The sequence below is a fragment of the Myiozetetes cayanensis genome, unplaced genomic scaffold (assembly GCF_022539395.1).
Source record: "Myiozetetes cayanensis isolate MyiCay16 unplaced genomic scaffold, myiCay2020 scf16, whole genome shotgun sequence".
In the NCBI taxonomy this organism is placed as follows: domain Eukaryota; kingdom Metazoa; phylum Chordata; class Aves; order Passeriformes; family Tyrannidae; genus Myiozetetes; species Myiozetetes cayanensis.
This window is the reverse complement of record NW_026087270.1, coordinates 3,607,500-3,625,920: the sequence shown is the minus strand read 5'-3', so window position 1 is coordinate 3,625,920 and position 18,421 is coordinate 3,607,500. Positions and strand designations below refer to the sequence as shown.

The 18,421-nt window shown below is 39.3% G+C and overlaps 1 protein-coding gene across 2 annotated transcripts in view; it reads right to left on the bottom strand.

Moving 5' to 3' along the window:
- Positions 1 to 1,679: 1,679 nt before the first annotated feature.
- The window catches only part of TSHZ3 (teashirt zinc finger homeobox 3), a 73,596-nt gene continuing 56,854 nt past the window's right edge, over positions 1,680 to 18,421 (bottom strand). For both annotated transcript variants that reach the window (XM_050311282.1, XM_050311281.1), the window contains exon 2: positions 1,680 to 6,565. In XM_050311282.1, the coding sequence (XP_050167239.1) occupies positions 3,366 to 6,392 (3,027 nt within the window). In that variant the 5' untranslated portion in view covers positions 6,393 to 6,565 and the 3' untranslated portion in view covers positions 1,680 to 3,365. The remainder of the gene's footprint in view (positions 6,566 to 18,421) is intronic.

Here is an 18,421-nt window from a genome sequence, read left to right as displayed (position 1 = left end):
TAGCCATTCATTCGCAAAGTTTTCAGCATATTTTAAGAAACGGATTAAAAAGTCCTAACAGATATGGCTGCTCTCTGGATCTGTACCCGGTACGTCTCCTCACTGCACCTTCAGACCTAGGTAAGTCAGGCCCAGGAACAGACTCTTACCAGATTAGGACAGTTGCATCAGACCCCTTGTCTGTATTTTAAGAGCAAGTAGAAGGAACACTGCAGAAGAGTCTGCAGCCTCTTGCTTTTACTCCCTCCCGTGTCCCAGATAACAGTATTGCGTACGGAGTTTTTAGCATTACTATTATAAGTCAATGGTGCATCTTAAAAATACATTGATTGACAATATATGCAATAATCTGCCAGTCTCCTTATGTGTGAATTTCTGGTTTGCAACCAAATACTATATTTAAGCTGTTATAATTTTCAAAGGAGGAATTCTCTGCTGCGGAGGTAAAAAGTTTGGCTGCGTTTACACTGAGATCATCTGTTTGTGAAAAACGTGGACAGCCACCCTGGAGGCTTCACAAAAGACTTCAGCCAGCCAGGTTGCCTCCCTGGCTAAGTGAGGGGGACTCCTGGGATGGTACAGTCAACCAGTAAAACAGCATGCTGATTTTATTGCTGGAATTTGAGCTGAGGCCATAAACACTGACACACAAATGACCTTAAAATCAGATACAACTGTGAGCCAAAAGAGGAGGAAAAAACCCAAAGTCCTAATCCTGGTCACTTGCTCCACCTGGCAGTATTTGCTGTAGAAAGAACAGAACACTCCAATACATTTTTGAGACATGGTACTGGCCTTTACAATTACAGGGGAAGATGGCAAAACAGAAAGAAAGATGGAAAGACAAAAAGAACCAAAGATTTAATTACTTGCTTACTGAAAGACAGTGGATTTTTTTTTTAAAAAAAAGAAAGGAAACACTGTACATTTGGAATTCAGAGACCATTTTTACTCATGATACTTATGTGCTGTAATGGTGGTTTTGGTTCCCCTGTAACCATCTCCAGACTCTGAGTTCACCTGACTGGCAAAAGACATTATTTACATGCATAGTAATAAAGGTGTTTGGAGATGCAAATTATTTTCAATGGTTTTGATGGGATGACCTGTCAACACCACTGAAAGTCTGTCATTATCATATAAATGCTCCTGCTTGTTTGCTTTTCTTTGGCATGTGTTTATTCATCTTCCTTGCCCCTCTCCACCTGCTGTGAAGGCTCTCCAGCAGCAGGTAGGGTCGTAGGAGGACTCACTTCAAAACCACAAAGTTCAAGTCACTGGTCTCAGGTTCCTACTCCTGTCATTTGAAAATGCTGAGTGTCTGGAATTTGATTCTCTAAGCTGTAAAACACCCACCGGTGCAGACTCTGCTCAACGCACTTGGAGGAAGGCAGGTGAGCAGCAGCATCTCCCTGGGTCTGAATTCAGCACAGCAAAACACCTCCTTGCTTTGCCACGTGCTGCTGATAAACCCCCTCTTCACAGCCAGCCTTACCTGATGTTTAAAAAGGAGTTATAACGCTCATTTATCTTTTCTGGGGGGGAAAAAAAATCCTGTTAATGCAGCCTTTGAATAAGTGCTACCCTGCTCTTGAAATGCTAAAGTTCACTAAAACTCCAGTGATTTATGTGCAGCTTTTGACTGCCAGCACCTGGCAGATGAAGAAACCTACTCAAGCTTCAGTCATAAACAGATAGCATACAATTTAATTTTAATGTGCTCGTTAGTCGTAGCACATTTCAGACATAATTGTGAACGCAACACAAAATTATAGCAAAAAGACAATTTTAATGCTGCTGTAGAAAAAAAGGTTATATGAAGAGTCATATAATGGTGCTTCATTGTCAACAACAAAACAGGGCACAGAGTGCATTACAGTGTCTGTGCTGTTTACATGCCAATATTTTATACATAGATTCTCATATGGTGTCAGCTGTCAGTTACTTCTGCAAATTAACTGCCAAAAATGGAGACGAACAGAATCACTTAGTGTGCTGGTAACCACGGGTTACCTTTCATATGCCTAAAGATAAAGCTGCAGTATGGAATCTTGGGAGAATAATTAGGCAGAACAAAACAGAAAGTTACCAATTGAAATAAAAAGGCATTCTACAATAGGAAATAACAACCAAGAGCGCTTATAAATAAGTAAAAGAGGTTATATCACAGAATGCCTCATAACTTTTTAAGCAAAGTATTACAGTACAAACATTTTAAAGGCTTTATCAATGTTTAGGAAATACAGTACAAGTTTTTCAAATAGATTTAACCCTTTGAGCACTGAGTTTATTTTGAATTTTCTCTTTTTATTTTATTTTTATTTTTTTACTAATAAATACCTTTAAAAGTCATGTTGTGCAAAACAGTTAGAATGCATGCCAGGAATGCAGTCCGTGGCTTCTGTTTCTTCAGACAGTTTAAAAAAAAAAATCAAAACAAAATAAAAATGGAAAAAACACAAACAAATGATAGCAACACTAATAAATATGTATAATTTAAACATGAACCTCTCTTAATATAGATGTACTGTATAGCAAAACAAAGCAAAACATGCTTTGCTTTAAGAATAATGTTTCTGAATACTTTATAAATGCTATCTGTGGTATCTTTTATCACATAATTTACAATGTTTGGATGTTAAAGGAAAAACCATTAGATCTAAAAAAAATGAAATATACACTATATATAGGTATGGTTTATACCTGGGACTTATCAGGTACAAACCCCGCTGTTGCTAAAAATGCTGAAGAGAAAGGAAATGGCATTAACCACAATCACATTTTCCATAAGAGATTTTGAAATCTATACAATATATACATCTATGTTTCAATGTGAAAATTATATTTTTAAATTTCAAGGTGTAAGACACCTCTGCATAAATGGAGGTTCATATTAGTAATCGGAACTAAGCTGGTAAGGGGTTTAAAAAAAAACATATCCATACATTTTTACCAAATTAATGCAAAAGTGCTTCAAAGTACTCAGAGGGCTAAAGATTATAGGGTGAGAAATACCAGCACACTTAGGTCACATGAAAAAGTGCACCAGAATTAGTTATAAATGCTTAATTAAACTGTCTGTTAATGCATGCAGCTTGATGCATCAGAGGGATGCACAGCAACTAAATCCAATTTACACAAAGTTCCAAACACTTACCACTGCATTTTAACCTTCATATTTTACCAGTAACAACAGCTGATTATGCACCTCTATTTAAACACTGTACAGTTATACAAAACAGTTCAGCCCAGAGCGACTCTGGAGTTAAAATAAGAACATGTGCCAAGAACTAAACAGTAGCTTTAAGGCGTCTTTGACAGTTTTCCTCAAAGCAAATTACAGTTATTTTAATCAAAAGCAAATGCTACTGCTTCTCTAACTCCGAAACATACAGAAGATGATCCTCTGGTGACTTCCCATGTGTTTTACTAAGATGAAGTTTAACAGCATGCTTGCTCGCAAAAGTCCTGTTACAAAGTTTGCACTGATAAGAAGTTCCGATATCTTCCTCTGGAGAGGACGTCACCAGTTTTTCAGATGGTGACTTTGCTTGTGCTATCTGATTGTTAATCTGTTCACTGGACAGTTTGGACAAGTCTCTTAACCTGAAACCCAGATGCGATTCAAGATGACTGATATAAGTTGAAGGAGTTCTGATCTGTGAAGCACAGTCATTACAAAAGAACACTGGGTGCCCAGTGTCCAAATTTTTAAGGAACTTAGTTCCCCCTGTCCTTCGGAGCTGGTATTTCACATTGGCCAGCCAGTGGCTAATTGTGGTCATTGAAAGTCCCGTAAACCTGGAAATGTGCATTCTTTCTTGAGGGCTCAAGTCTGACATGATGTATTTCCCCTCGGAAGTCTGCCGTAAACTGGCTGCAAACTGGGCCTGCAATATGAGCAAGTGCTGAGGGTTCCAGTTAGACTGACGTCCCTTCCTTTTCTGAGCTGGTGTACTCTCTTCTGGTTCCTCTATTGTGGTACCATCAATGTCAGATTTCTCAGATATGCTGGAAGGTGTGGAAGATTTTGATGTGTGACTTTCTGTCAGGTTCTTCAGCATATCAGATATATCTGACAAGGCATTCTCGCGTAGCGGCGAGTTTGACATGAATGACACGACTGCAGATGTCTTTGCTGTTGTCACTGTAGATGAAGAAGATGCAGAAGATGTCGATGTGGATGACAAAAGCGCTGAACCCAAAGAGCAGCTTTTGTCACTCTTGCCTTTCGTCAAATCTATGGGTTGGTCATTGTTGACATGATAAAAATAACGGTCTAAGTGGTCTGATTTTTTGGACTGTAGAGGTGGGGTGGCCACCGCAGCCTTTTCTGCCAAACTGTTGCTCATTTTAAAAAGCATGCTCATTGGATCCAAAGCGGGCAAAGATGGCTTTGCTGCTTTCCCAAGGTGAATATTCATGACAGATTGCAGTGCACTTAATGGGTTTACAAATGGCTGTTCGGGAGGGTGATCGGTGATGATAGCTGTGCTGCTACTTAAAGAACCTACAATGGACTTAACAGGCTCTTTCCCATTCTCCACAGGTTCTACAGTTGGACTATCCTTGCAGCCATCTCTCTGAGGAACTGGGCTGCTCTGCTGGCTTTTGAAGCCACCATCATTGGAGGATTCCAGCTTAAGGGGTTCACTGACTTCACTGCTGCACGGCGAAGGCGTCGCACGCTTCAGTGGAGAAAGCTTTCCTTCGGGCTCCTTTATTTTTTCCTCCACTTTAGCCACCTTCTCAGTGACCTTCTTTACCAATTCTTCCATGGCATGAAAGTTTGTTTTTGGCACAGGTGAGGTCTGACTGCTGGGTGGAGACACCAAGGGCTGGTTTTTAGTTGGTGATACCAGTTCACTGTTCCCAAACATAGGTTTTAATGGTGTACTCTTCCCAGATGAACCCAATGACAGCTTCATCATATTAGGCAGCTGGTAGGCAGCGTGAATGCTGGGGTAGCCACCCCAGCTTGGTGTGCCATTCTGGGCTTTGTTTATAGCTGATGTAACTGTGTTTTCTAAAGACTTCAATATATCTAATCCCCCCTTAGGGCTTTCTTCTAGGTCATTTTCAGTCAAGTAATGGTATTTTGAGGAGATATCATACTTCTCCTCATCTTCACTTGACTTCTCTTTGTCTTTCATTTTGTCATCAGCAATGACTCTTTCTTTTTCTACTTCTTTTTTAATCTCAACATTTAATTTAGGGGAAACACTAGAAGGTGTGTTGGAAGGAGATGTAAAAGTGGTGGCAGCTAGTGGCACAGACTGGACTTTCTCATCTACTAGGGACGTTATTGTTGGTGTTGCTGGGGCTTCTATAATTGGCTTCCCTTTTTTCATGGCAGAGTTAGTGACTTTAATAAAATGTCCCGTCACCATCATGTGAGCCGTGAGTTCCTGCAGAGTGTCGTGGGAACTTCCGCACTCCATGCACTTCAGAATTTGGGATTTCCTCGCCTCGAAGTGCCAGGCATAGCTGGCACCGTTCTGGTGACCGTAGCGGTTATTTGGCGTGATGTAAGGGTTAGAATTCTTCTGAAGTGCATCGTTGGTATCTGAGATTGTTGCTTTTGGCGTCCCACCCGTGGAGTCTGGAGAACTTGGAAGATCAAGCTCCAGTGATGCTTTCTTTCTAGTAGCTGGGATAATTTTTGCTGCTACGGGTGTAACAGGTTCCTTCAGAGGCACTTTTTGGTAGTGTTTTGTTTTGATCATATGAACACTCAAATCCTGAAGAGATTCAAATGAATGACCACAGTACATACACTTTAACACTTTCTGGGCATCTTCTTTCCCTTCCATTTCAAGCAAAGAACGTTTACGAGGTTTCGACCATCTTTTGGGGTTATTGTTATCCGTTTCATGGTTGTCATCTCGATAATGTCCTGTTTCATTCATGTGCACTGTTAATTCTACTAAAGTGTCATAGGCAGCACTGCAGTCTTTACAGCGGAATTTACTGGCTCCAGTAAATATAGAGCCATAAAGCTTACTGCTCTGTCTGTACAACTGAACTGTGCTAAAAAGACTGGGTTCAGGAAGTATTCTGCTCTGAGAAACTTGCTGCAGTGTTTTGGCCATAGCAGTCTGGTGCCAGTCAAAGCTGCCACTTCCACAACTGCTGCTGCTACTGCTGCTACTGCTGCTGCTACCGTTGTTTTTTTCCGAGATTGGCTGGTGAAGGTTCAAGTTGAGATTGGACCAGTAGGAATTGGAGAGGAAGTTATTATACACTGCTTTCATTTGTTCTAAACTGTCAGATACCGTAGAGTCTTCCAGTGGTATCGACACCTCCTTGCTCTCTTCCTCGTTTTTAATGGAGCTGCTCTCGAAGTCTGCCATGCGGTCACTCGTCTCACTGATGTGGGACTCACTGTCCATTTCATGGCTAGAAAATTCAGCTGCTGGAGAGTTTTGGTAGCTTTGGCAGTTCTTACTGAAGTCTTTTTCTGGACATGCATATTTTGCTGAAGGCTCCCCATCAACTGCATTTTCGTCAGGTTCCACATCTTCCTCCACCAGTGCTGCTGCTTTTAGTTCGTCTGAAACGTAGGCTATTATGAAGAGAAAAAAATATAAGTTAGTTTCTGCTCATCATACTTTTGCTTTAGTCAAAGAAGTGTACTTATTTGCAAAATTAAACAGTTAAAATTTAGTGTTTCTTCAGAGCAAAAAAAAATCTGCTCTTCAAACATAATTTGCCACCTTATTCTTCTCAAGGGGCAACAGCTTGAAATTAAAACTAAATTTGAAATTAATGAAGCACATTCTGGAGGTGGCATTCATTTCTAAAGTAATAAATTACTTGTATCAACCTCAGAGACAGCAGTTCCTGTCTGTCAATTAATATGTCTTATGCTTCTCCTACCCCTAATGCATTTCTTAACAGACAGATTCACAATTTAAATTAAGCAAGCATTTTTTGCTCATTACAGTCTTGAGACTCAATCTTTAATAAATATAGAGCATAACAAACATCAAAAATTTCCACAAAGTAAAAAAATCCCCAGTTAAAATAATTTTTAAAATTAGATATTTTTAAAGTTATCGTTATTAGTAGTGTCATATTTTAGAGGAAATGGTTAAAATCAGGTGATGCAACCTTTTGAAACAACTTAGAGCAATTTGAGGAGATTCACTAAGGGTGCAACAAATGTTCCCATTTAAACACACCTTTCTCAAAAAGAAAGCCCACACAGAATTATGTCAGGAGCTAGTTCAAGAAAATTGGTATGCTGAACTCACTCTTGCTGTATAAATATATACAAGACCTTCCAGTGGACCTTACAAATGTCAAAGTGTTTGCTCTTTAGACTACTTTGTCAATATTTACTCAGCATAAGCTACACGGACACCCAACAGGGATCCTGTCTCTTTTTCCCCCTCAAGTAATGCAACTGGTGATGTAAATCTAAGATACTCCTCTTGAATAGGATAGTTGGGAACTGACAGTACACAATTTTTTTTTTTCCATGGTGCTTCTCTGCTTCTATTCTACTACATACTACGCCTACCTAAGTTTTTCCTTTAGGCAAGAAAACTATGGAAACACTAAAAGAAGTATCATTAACTAATCAGAATTATCTATTTCTATATAATGCATTAATTTGCAGGAAAGCAAAAACAGTATATGACTATATTAAGTGGAATTTAAAATCTCTCACAATTATAAACTTTTTAAAAAATCTCATTTTCAGTAGACTCTGTGCTTGAAGACACTTGACTTTTGACCTTCTCTGCAACACATCTGGAAAGTGTACGGTATTTGTATCTTAACCACACTGAACAATCTATAGCTTGTTTATGGAGGCAACAGTGCAGAGAAGATACCAGTTTACACCCCAAAAAGACCTACTTTAAGCAACAGACTGAAAAATGTAGAACGCTACAGCAGGTATCACATACACAGTATTAAACCTTGCAAACTTCTTTCAGGGAAAATATGTTTAAATGTTATCAGAAAACCACAAGAGACCAAACAACTGTTAAAGTGACAATGAAATCAGGCTTTTAGTTTCACATGGAGTGTTTCCTCATTCAGTTAGGTAACACAAAGCATTCACTACTGTTCTTTCACGTGAATGGTAGCGAATCTTCCTCCAAGCATGTACAGGTATAAGCTGATCTTCAGAACAGCAGTTAAACCTTTGAAAGCACAAACATATCACACAAGAGCAACATGTAATAATGACTAAATATTTCAGCTCAGATAATTTCAGTGCAGAAAATTCATGCAGCCAGGGTCCTATATTTTTTTACATTTGGGAGAACATAGTTTGAAAGAATTATGTTAAAAAACTTTATCATAAGATGCTCCAAAGATGCTGATACGAAGATCAGACTTTAACAAGTATAAAATAGTCTGCTGAAATGGAGCTGAGCTGTTTTGCTGTATCTTATGCTTTTTCAAAATATTTTGAAAAAGCATTATTATTTTATGTTACAGACATGCTGGCAATTGGTAGTAATGTTCAGCATCTATCCTGCAAGTATTTGCAACAAAAAACCACTACATAGAATCTAAAAAGATGGATTTTCAGACCTTTAGCAAAGGAGACCAAAGCAGTTGAAATTACTCTCTAAAGCTGAAAAAATTTATATAACTACTAATAATGTTCAAACAACTGACTGTCAACTTCCTCTCTCTCAACCACACCATATCCTAGTGATATGGATAAGGAAGGATGCAAGGAAGGAATGACAGCACAAAACCTATGATTTGGAAGGAAATGTACCCCTTTTCTATTCCACCTTGTGGAAACAGATTTTCTTTTACACCTCGTATTCCTTTGCCTCTTTTGAAACTGAAGAATAACTTCCTTTTCACAAAGTAAAGAAGACACAAGGTTATCACCACACTGCCTGCATTACAGCGACCTCATTCACACCTGCAGGCTGAGGTGGCACATCAAGGCACTCCCACTGTACCTGCCTTTTGCTCATTTTGTCTACTGAGCACCAGGCTGAGTGTGTGCCACCCACTCCCACCAACACATCACGTACCAAAGCCATGGGCTTTGTCCCTGCACACCATGGAAATCCCTCCAGGGAACCAGTGCTCACCAACACAAACTGAGGGCACAGAACCAAGCCCCTAATTAGTGTGTTATTCTTTACATTTTTATTTCTCTTACTGCTGAAGTCTTATGAATTTTGTTTGAACTTAAACACTTGTCACATTCACAGCTTTTTTAGAGAGTGACTTTTACATTAGGGAAAACCTCCAGCATGCGGCTCATTTAAATGTAAATCTATTTACCTTTCATGCTTTCTTTGCCCTTTTCACCAACTATCAAGCATATTTGCGTGTTAACCAGGAGCTGCCTCCTCTATAGCTGTTCTCCTTCCTAAGCTCAAGTTGTGAAGCCAACTTGTGACATCAGTCTTTGATCCAGAAATGCAGGGAAGGAGGCACAAATGACAGTGTGGAATTTAACCCGGCAATCTGCAACTTCGATAAACTGACAGTTCGAACAACTCCTTCTGCTCCTTCTCCTGCACAAGGAGAGGAGGGATGGAACCTGGTCTAATGAAAGGTGACCCTGCCCATGGCAGGGATCATCTTTAATGTCCCTTCCAACCCAGGCCATTGCATGATTCTATGATTCCTCAATGAGAGAGCTGACTACCTTCACAACTGAGCTATGGATCATTTCTTTGCCAGTGGAAATGAACTGTGATCCATCACTGCCCAAATGCAAGAGATGAGGATGCTCAAGGAAATATCTTAGCCTAGGTCTTAAAACACCATCCTAATCTGGAGTTTATGTCAGTAGCTTCTAATGTCTTATTTCAAGGGCTGGTCTCCTAATCCCTTGCCCTCATGGCAATATAAGGTAACCCAACAGGTTCTGGACCAGCCTGCAATGGCAGACTTGGGGCACACTCACAGGTTCTGCAATGCCACTACAGGTAACTTTATGGTGGCTGTCATGTTTCCTCCTCAGAAAACCCAAGTAAATTGTTCCCACCATGTGGACAGAAGAGCAGGGACTATGGGATCCGGTGCAGGTACCCATGGAAAGGAGCCCATTTGCAACCAAGGGAAACCCTGATCTCTCCCTGCTCCACCAGACCTTGCTCAGGGGCAAGAAATGGTCTGTATTCTGAGCAGAGGTGCAGGCAAGAGCTTCACTGCATCAGAAATAAGGACAAGGAGGCCTCTAGCAGAGAATTTTCTTCTTTGGTTAAATAACTGCTGGAAGAGCAAAGAGACTATGAAAGCAGAGAATAAAAACAGCAGGAGATGGTAAAAAGGTTTTCCACTGAGATTCACTGCCTGGTAGAAAGACTGTCTTTAAGGAGCACTGTCTCCAGCCCATCCTTACATGGCTGTTTCCCTATTATTATTATTAAAAAAAAAGAAAAAAAAAGAAGAAAAAAAAGAAAAAAAAAGACAAAAGACTTGTAGTTTAATATTTTTCAAGTGTAGAGTAAATGTTTGAACTGCAGGGCATCTATAAAACTGTTCTTCAGTGCCTCAACAGCAAAGTCAGAGGGGAAAAAAAAACAACTTTAGGGCAAGTCTAATGGCAGAAGAAGAGTGGAAATAAAGAAATAAGAGTGGAAATAAAAGAAATGAGGCAGTTCTGGGTTTTGTTTTGCCAGAGTAAGAGAAAAAAAAAAAAAATCACAGTTCTCAAAAAACTGTTTAGTTTACATCTCACAGGGCACCATAACCCAAAGGAAATTGCCTACAAGTTGAGCAATGGTGTCACTGTGACATAATATTTGACCAAAAAAAAAAAAAAAAAAAAAGAAAGAAGGAAAGCCACAGCCTGGTGTGGCCCTCAGTTTCTGGCGAAGATGAGAATATCAAAGGGGTTCAGAAACATTTTGCAGGTGCAGCTAGAGAGATTGAAAATGAATGGGTCTCTCATTAATATTTGTTACAATTATTAACTAAACTGCTAGGTAATAATGAAATTAACATATTTGATATCAATACATAACAGTAAGGTGTGGTATAATGCAATTCATTTCCACACAAGAGGGAATTACCTTCATAACTGAGCTATGGATCATTTCTTTGCCTGTGGAAATAAATTGTGATCCATCACTGCCCAAAATGATCTACATATTGTATAGACAGTAATAAACTCATATACCTGGCTCTACACAGACACCAGAGATCTAGTCTACAAGAGCAGAGAAATATCACCAGTCCACTGTGGTTCTGGAGCAGAGGAAGTGCATCTGCAGCCAAAACCACTTGGGACTGCTCAAGTCCTGAGCAATGAGGTGCCCACCAGCACCGCAGCTACTGCCTCTACCCCCAACTGCCAGAGCTCCCCTTCAGCAGAAACAGGGAAAACATCCCATGGCGTTTCATCCCCTCCATGGCAACATCCATCTAGTGACAGGGTTGGACACACACCTCCTTGAGTTTCTTTGGAAATAGAGATCACAGCATTAAAGGTGTATTTTACTGTTCGCCAAAAACCAACTAATTGCACAATTCTTCCCTTATTTCCTGAAAAATGCATCTGAGACCCTATATTTTGGCTTGGATCTATCCAAATATTTCATTTTGATACTTATGAAATTTCTTGGTTTAATTATGTTTTTTTGCCAAGAATGTTTCTTTTCTTTTAATTAGCTTACTGGGATATATTTAAACTAGTATATGTGCTCTTTGCTTGAAAAAGTAACAAAACATTCCAATATTCTTCTCACATAAAAAATGCTTAACTGCAAAAGTTTATCAAAAACACTCAGCTCCTTAGAAATATTTTGGCTTTAACCAAACAGCTTTTTATTAAAAAAAAAAATTAATCAGCTTTATTATTTATTTATGCATCATTTCAAATCATCATGTAATACTAAGAGTCATCTCCCAAACCATCTGATTTTGAGTGGATTGTGAAAAAAATAATCTTCTCAACTCTAAAAAACCCTGTGCCCATGTACATCTCACACTTGAAAAAGGAGAACAGCAGAACAGGATTGGGAGCAGGAACTCTCTCAGTGCTGAAAGGATGAATATTATATTCTCACTAAAAAAAAAAACCAAAAAACCACACAAAAAACAAAAAACAAAAACAAAACAAAACCAAAACAAACAACAACAACAAAAAAAAAACCACCAGGGAAACAGGATCATAATAGATCATAAAGTGGAGCAGTGAGTAGGACTCAGCCAGAGAAACTCCCTCTGCATCCTGACCCCGTTCCCCACACCAGACACAGAGCAAGAGGTGGCTCCTGCTATGACCAGTGCCACTGGCAGGGCACAGCCTTTTCCTAATTATCTGTCCTGTTCTGTTTTAAATCAGAAACCAGCCACCTAAGAAATAACCAGAATATTATTTAAAGATTTAAGAGTCCCCAGTTTTGGTGGGACTATCTGGAGATAAGAGGGGGCTCAGTCCCAACACCAGCCCACGGAGGAACAGCAGCACAGAGATGATCTGACTGTGCCAGTGAACCTTACTCACAAAATTAATGAACAGAGGCAAGAGAAAACCAGCTCAGTGGATGGAGTCAATCAAAGACCGAATGCAAATGAAGGCATATAAAAGAGTTATATTAGTCTGTTAGAAAACTCCCACTCCACAGGCCTTCCACTTACAGGAAGAAAGGCAAACATTTCACCCACAACTTGAGCTATTTCTATCCCGAGACTGACTGATAATTCCCATGTAACTGAAACTGTATTTGAGACTTCACTCCTTGGCAGAGATTTTTCACATATTCCTCATTAGGCAGTTGGAACGGGAGGAAGGAGTGACTGCCCTGTTTACAAGAGTGGCAAATGACAACAGGCTCTAAACGGGCATAGCAATACTGATTACCCAGCACCTTGACAGGGACATTATTCCTGTTAGAAAGGTCAAAGGTTCTGTTTCATAGAGGCAGGACTGTCTATTATGGGAGAGAAATGTTATTTCCAAGTAGAGAGGTCAGCACTTCTCTCGCACATCGGCTGAAGTCCCTGGTACCTCGCACCGGAGTGCGAGCCCACTGCAAGACGGATTGTTCTGCCCACTGGCAAGGTCAAGAATATTAATTTTCAACATGTTAATTTGATGTGATGTGCAAGATTAATGCTTGTTTAGCTGGATTTTTTTTTTTTGTATGTTGATAAATCTGCAGCCTTTTCATGCCAGTACGAGTGCAGTGTTAAGTCTCTGGGAAGCGGTGTGGATGGACGTGACATGGGATGCCAATCTAATAGGTGGCTATCATTAGGCACTAAAAACTTTGAAGTGTACTTGTGTTTGTTCCTTCATGAAAATACTGCAGCTGTCTGCCACAGAGAGCTCAGAAATAGGCCAGAGGAAGCCAGCCAGCTGCTCTGATTCAGCATCCTGGACTGGTACTACATTTGGAGAGATTGCGGTGCTCAAATCAACCGTACGTGTTAAGAGTTGAGAATTACATGGACAAGAATAGACAGTGAAGAGACGACAACAAGAAACAGGTTTATATGTCATTAAAGTGTGGGCCACCTAAACATAGAACAAAGCAAGTCCACATCAGGCACCTTTTCCTCATGTCACTGTATTTCAAGCTCCTCTGGGTTTTGTGCACTTTAAAGGCAGGTACAGGACTCAGAGCTCCTATTCACTTTGGACTTTAAGCTACCAACATCAAAAGTGTCATACAGGCCACCCACAAATGAAAACAAAGTACATTCAAAAACTGCTACTAATTCCTTTTTCTGAAGCCAAATACTGTTTAGATGTTTCTTTAACAAGAGTGCAAACCTCACATTTATATATTACTTCTTTCACTAAATATACACCAGAAAAAACAGGGTACCCTAATATGAAATGATGGCTTAGAAACAACTTGGCACTATTGGACTGCATCACTTAACTGAGGTGTTCAGGAGCTTCAATTACTGCTTTATTTTTCACAACAACCCTGTGGAAGAAACATTCTTATCCACAGTTAATAGCTGAAAACCTGGAAATCCAAAGAAGTTAGAAGTTAATTGTCTAGTTCTAGACAAGAAGACAAGTAAAGGAGCCTGTTACTCCTGTAGGTTAATATATACAATTCAGCTATTTACACAAAACACGAGAAGATGAGTTAAGTTTGTGTTTCTGTTCCTATGCTTCTTCACAGTGTGTTTTTGTGAATACAATATATGTATATAATTGAAAATAATTGCCAGTTTTCAGTTTAAACAGTTATTAGGGGGAGAATACCTGGTGAAATACCCACAGGTGTGTATGTACTGTGCACAACCCAGAGCCTGTGGTTACAAATCTCCTCTGAGCCAAGCTGCTGGGATACAACGAATGCTGAATCTGCAGTCTGCCAGAAAACTTCTTTTCACAATGGGGAAAACGGGAAGGTTTTTGAAGTATTGTCACAACTCTCCTCCAAAGAGCTTTCTGCCCCCAGCACAAAGCAGGACTCAGGTACGCTCTACCAGTGCTGGAGAAGGAACATGATGGATCATGCTTCTCTCCTCCAAAACTGCACTCTGCCTTGATTTCTCCCTGGGGCCTCAACTCCTTGAATTCAACCTGCTGAGCAGGGTTTTTTCTAAAATCTGCTCAAATTATCCACCCATGAAACCTAACACCACTTCTTTCTCATGTGGAGAGGAGCACCTGATCCCATCACACTGCATGGACAGGGCTGCATGAGGATTGGCCTTACTAGAAGAGTTAACCTGCCATCTTCTGCAAGAAATCTTTGACAAGAAGGCATCAAAACATTAAAAAACTTTAGCTGAGAGAGACCAGAAGTCCAAGTTATTCCCATGTATAATGAATATGATCCTACAGATTTTTAAAGAGGCTTCCCTCAGGTGTCATTACTGTACAGTCAGGCGTGAATGACATGTTTACGAGAAACTTCACAAGAGTAAGAGTTCAGAGACTATGCCTGGCCAGGAAAAACAGATTTTTAAGGGTTTTGACCTAAATTTTTCAGTCACACACACACTGACTACCAAAAGGACCACAGCTGTAGAGAAGCTGGGGAACAGTTCAAGTCCCACTGTGTGTGCCCACAGTTGATTATCAGAAGCAATTCAGGGTGACAGTGGAATGGAAGGGCTGAGAAACGTTATGGACTCCCATGATGACAGAAGGACCTTCCTTCCTATGGTATTTTGTGGAATTCATCTCCTTCCCCCTTTTCACTCTGGGGAAGTAGATATTTGAACAGCCCCTATGAGTATATGCCTGGAATTTCTGGCTGATCCTGCTGAAAAAGGAGAAAGAAAACTTCCTGGCCTTCCTGTAACTACATAAACAGCCTTTCACAAGCACCATTAGGACAAGACCAAATGAGGAACAGGCACTGTGAGCACCCACTTGGAATTCTCAACTGCTGCTGAGTCACTTCAGATTTTTCTGTTCCCATTTCATCAATATTCACATAATACCCTCCTTCTCCTCCCCACCCCTTCACCTTCCCAGGGAAAGGATGCCCTTCCTCCAAGTCCACCAAAGTTACAAATGACCATCATTCCAAGGAGCATGAAGTTCCTCACTATCCAGGGGGTGGTTAAGGGTCAGCTACCCAGCCATGAAGGGAAAGCACCACCAGAGAGTGGGTAACCAGGAACAAACTGGTGAAGTAAACAGTTCACAAGCAGCCCCAAAGACTCAAAACTTTCACCTAAACTTAACAAATACAATGTTGTAATAATGCATGGGCATTAATAACAGGAAAAAAAAACCCACCTACATTTGTTGTATAAATTATTCAACATGAATAAATGTGATCCACTCTAAGGAACACAAAAGTGGTTTTTCTATAGTTTTCAAGACAGTTTCTTGCTGTGAAGTATTACAGACTTGCTGGAGATTCCCACTCCATGCAAGTACACATTACAGTGCAAAATAAAAGTTCACCAGCAGAGAAAACAGCTTCACATTCCACTTTGACCCTAATTGTTTTTCTGGACTGTCTAGAATTTTTCTAAGCACAGAAGTACTATTTCCTTAAATGGACGAAAACATTTACCAGAATCCTCAAATTAAAAAAAAAAAAAAAAAAATTGTTTGCTTTTTTTCCTAAATAAAAGTCACTGTCAACATTTTGCTAAGACAAAGCCAAATTCTCCCTATGCATTGGTACCAAAACACACAGAGACACAATCTCTGCTTGATACCAGCCGTTTGGGTGGCATCTTTTAATCACTGAAAAGCACACAGGGCATTCCACAAACTACTACAAGATTCGCAGCCAACTCCAGGATAAGCAGGCATGAGCATAAAAGTTCTCAATATGGCTCTAATAGCTCTTAATTATTATAATCCTTCACTGAGCAAACAGATGTTGTAAGGGAACTTAGTTTCTTCAAATGCAGTAATCAAACTATTCTGCTTCTGTCCTGCCTCTTCTCAGTAAATGCTTTATATAGTGGAGTGGAAATAGCAAATGTAGTGAAAAAATGACCATTTAATTCTTACAGAAATCTGTTTCTGAACAAAAGTCATGCTACCATTTCTCTTCATCCACATTTCTCAGAGTCTTCTGATTATGGTTTAGCCTTGGTTTAGAACAAGATAAAATCTTACACCTTATTTCCTGTAATTTTCTCACATATTTGATTGCTCCTAATCTGTCCACATCTTACAGGTTCTACAGTAACTAGAATCTGGTGTTGTATTTGTGTTAAGCTATACTAACATAAATACACATTCCTGGGGCAGTTGCCTTCACTCTGAAGTTTCTAAAAATCAAGTTTTCACCTAAAATGCTTCAATATATAACAATGAGTCACTCTGCTTGGCAATTTATTTGCAAATGATCATGGCTGCTTAAGACATTCAAAATGTACCAAAAGACCTTCAGCCTGATTCTTCATTTTTCTTGCAAACTTGTTACTCCCATTGAAGTCCTTTATACAGTAGTTTCAATAGCTATTTTGGTTGCACTGCCTCCTTACAATAAACTCCGTGCATCTGTATGAATGGTATAGTAGAAATCCAAATGATTTCAATCACAATTTCAGCTATTGTGAACTTGTGCTTATAATGAAGTTCCTCTATAATAAAAGGAGTTCACTGTGGGCCAACAAAGCTTTGTGTTCTTTCACAGTTGTTATTCAACCTTCACTTAAGAAAAACAACTATTGGCTGCAATATGAATCTTAGGACCTGAAGAAAGCAGAGATTCTAAGGATTACCTCTACATGATGGCCCCAGCTTGTTTTGTATGTATAGCAAAAAGAAGCACTGAATATTCATTTCACTCATTTGCTAAGTATACTAATATACACTTTTGTAAACGAGTCTCTATCTCGCACTAGCTACCGAACCAAAGGGTATTTGAATAGGTTGGGTTTGCTGTAATACCACACTAAGATAATGTGCTGGAAACAAATGGTTCACTGATTCCTGAATAGAAATTTGCTGGAAAACCCTGAGAACTAGAAGACGAGGGGGAGGGGATTAAAATGTCGCTTCAGAGCCACCAACCAAACTCCTGTCATTTTTAAAAGATGTTCCTGTGGCACAGTATGAATAGTTTATAGCCATGATTGTGAACATTCAATGTCATATAAGAAAAGACACTTGTCAAGAGCCTTTCCCTTACAAGCACCCTCGTCATGACCTGTGTTAATGAAGTTAATTGAATTTAAGATCAATAATGGTTAATTATTGCAATTTGACATTCTGAGATAAATGGCTTTAAGACAGAGAAATGTGTGTGTATGTGAATTCTCTCCAAAGAAGGTGAACACATTACAGCCTAAGAGGGATCACACAGTCCTTCCATTGATCCTGGTACAATCTGATCGACCTAATCCTCTGATGAATGTGGGCTTTTCACAGCTACAAGTAAATGTTCTACAAGACTACTCTAACCCTTGTCACTGACCAAATCTATATGAGCTGTACACTAGAAATCTATTGAGATAGATTAAAGAACTGCTGTAGAAACAAGAGATGCTTCAATAAAGATGAAGGTTTATTATATTGACTATTAATGTTACATGCAGTATGTAATTATGAATGCTTATGGATCATAAGAGTTTAATTTTGGTCAGCCAGATGTAAATGATCATAACTGAATAATAGTATTAAATAAAAAAAATTAAAAAAATTCAACAATCATGTTGAATTTGATGACTTAGAGTGAATGCTCAATAAGAGAAAGATTTTAAAATCATCCTTGAAATGTGCTCACAGACAGGTATTTATTTCATAAGGTCACGCATTAACCTACATCATTTAGGGGTTTTTTAAGTTTACTTTCACAATAGTTCCTCAACAGGAAGACATTTTTTCAAACGTGTTAGCAATGATATTCTTACATGCATACTGAACAAGTTAAATGACCACTTACAAGATTTATAATGACAAAGTAAATGTCAAGGAAAAAGTATTACTGATTGCAGAGCACTGACAATAAAAAGCTGCTGAAGAGTTCTGTCAAAATGTAAGATTATGCAAAAACACTATTGAGAACACTGCTAATCATCTGCTCTTGTC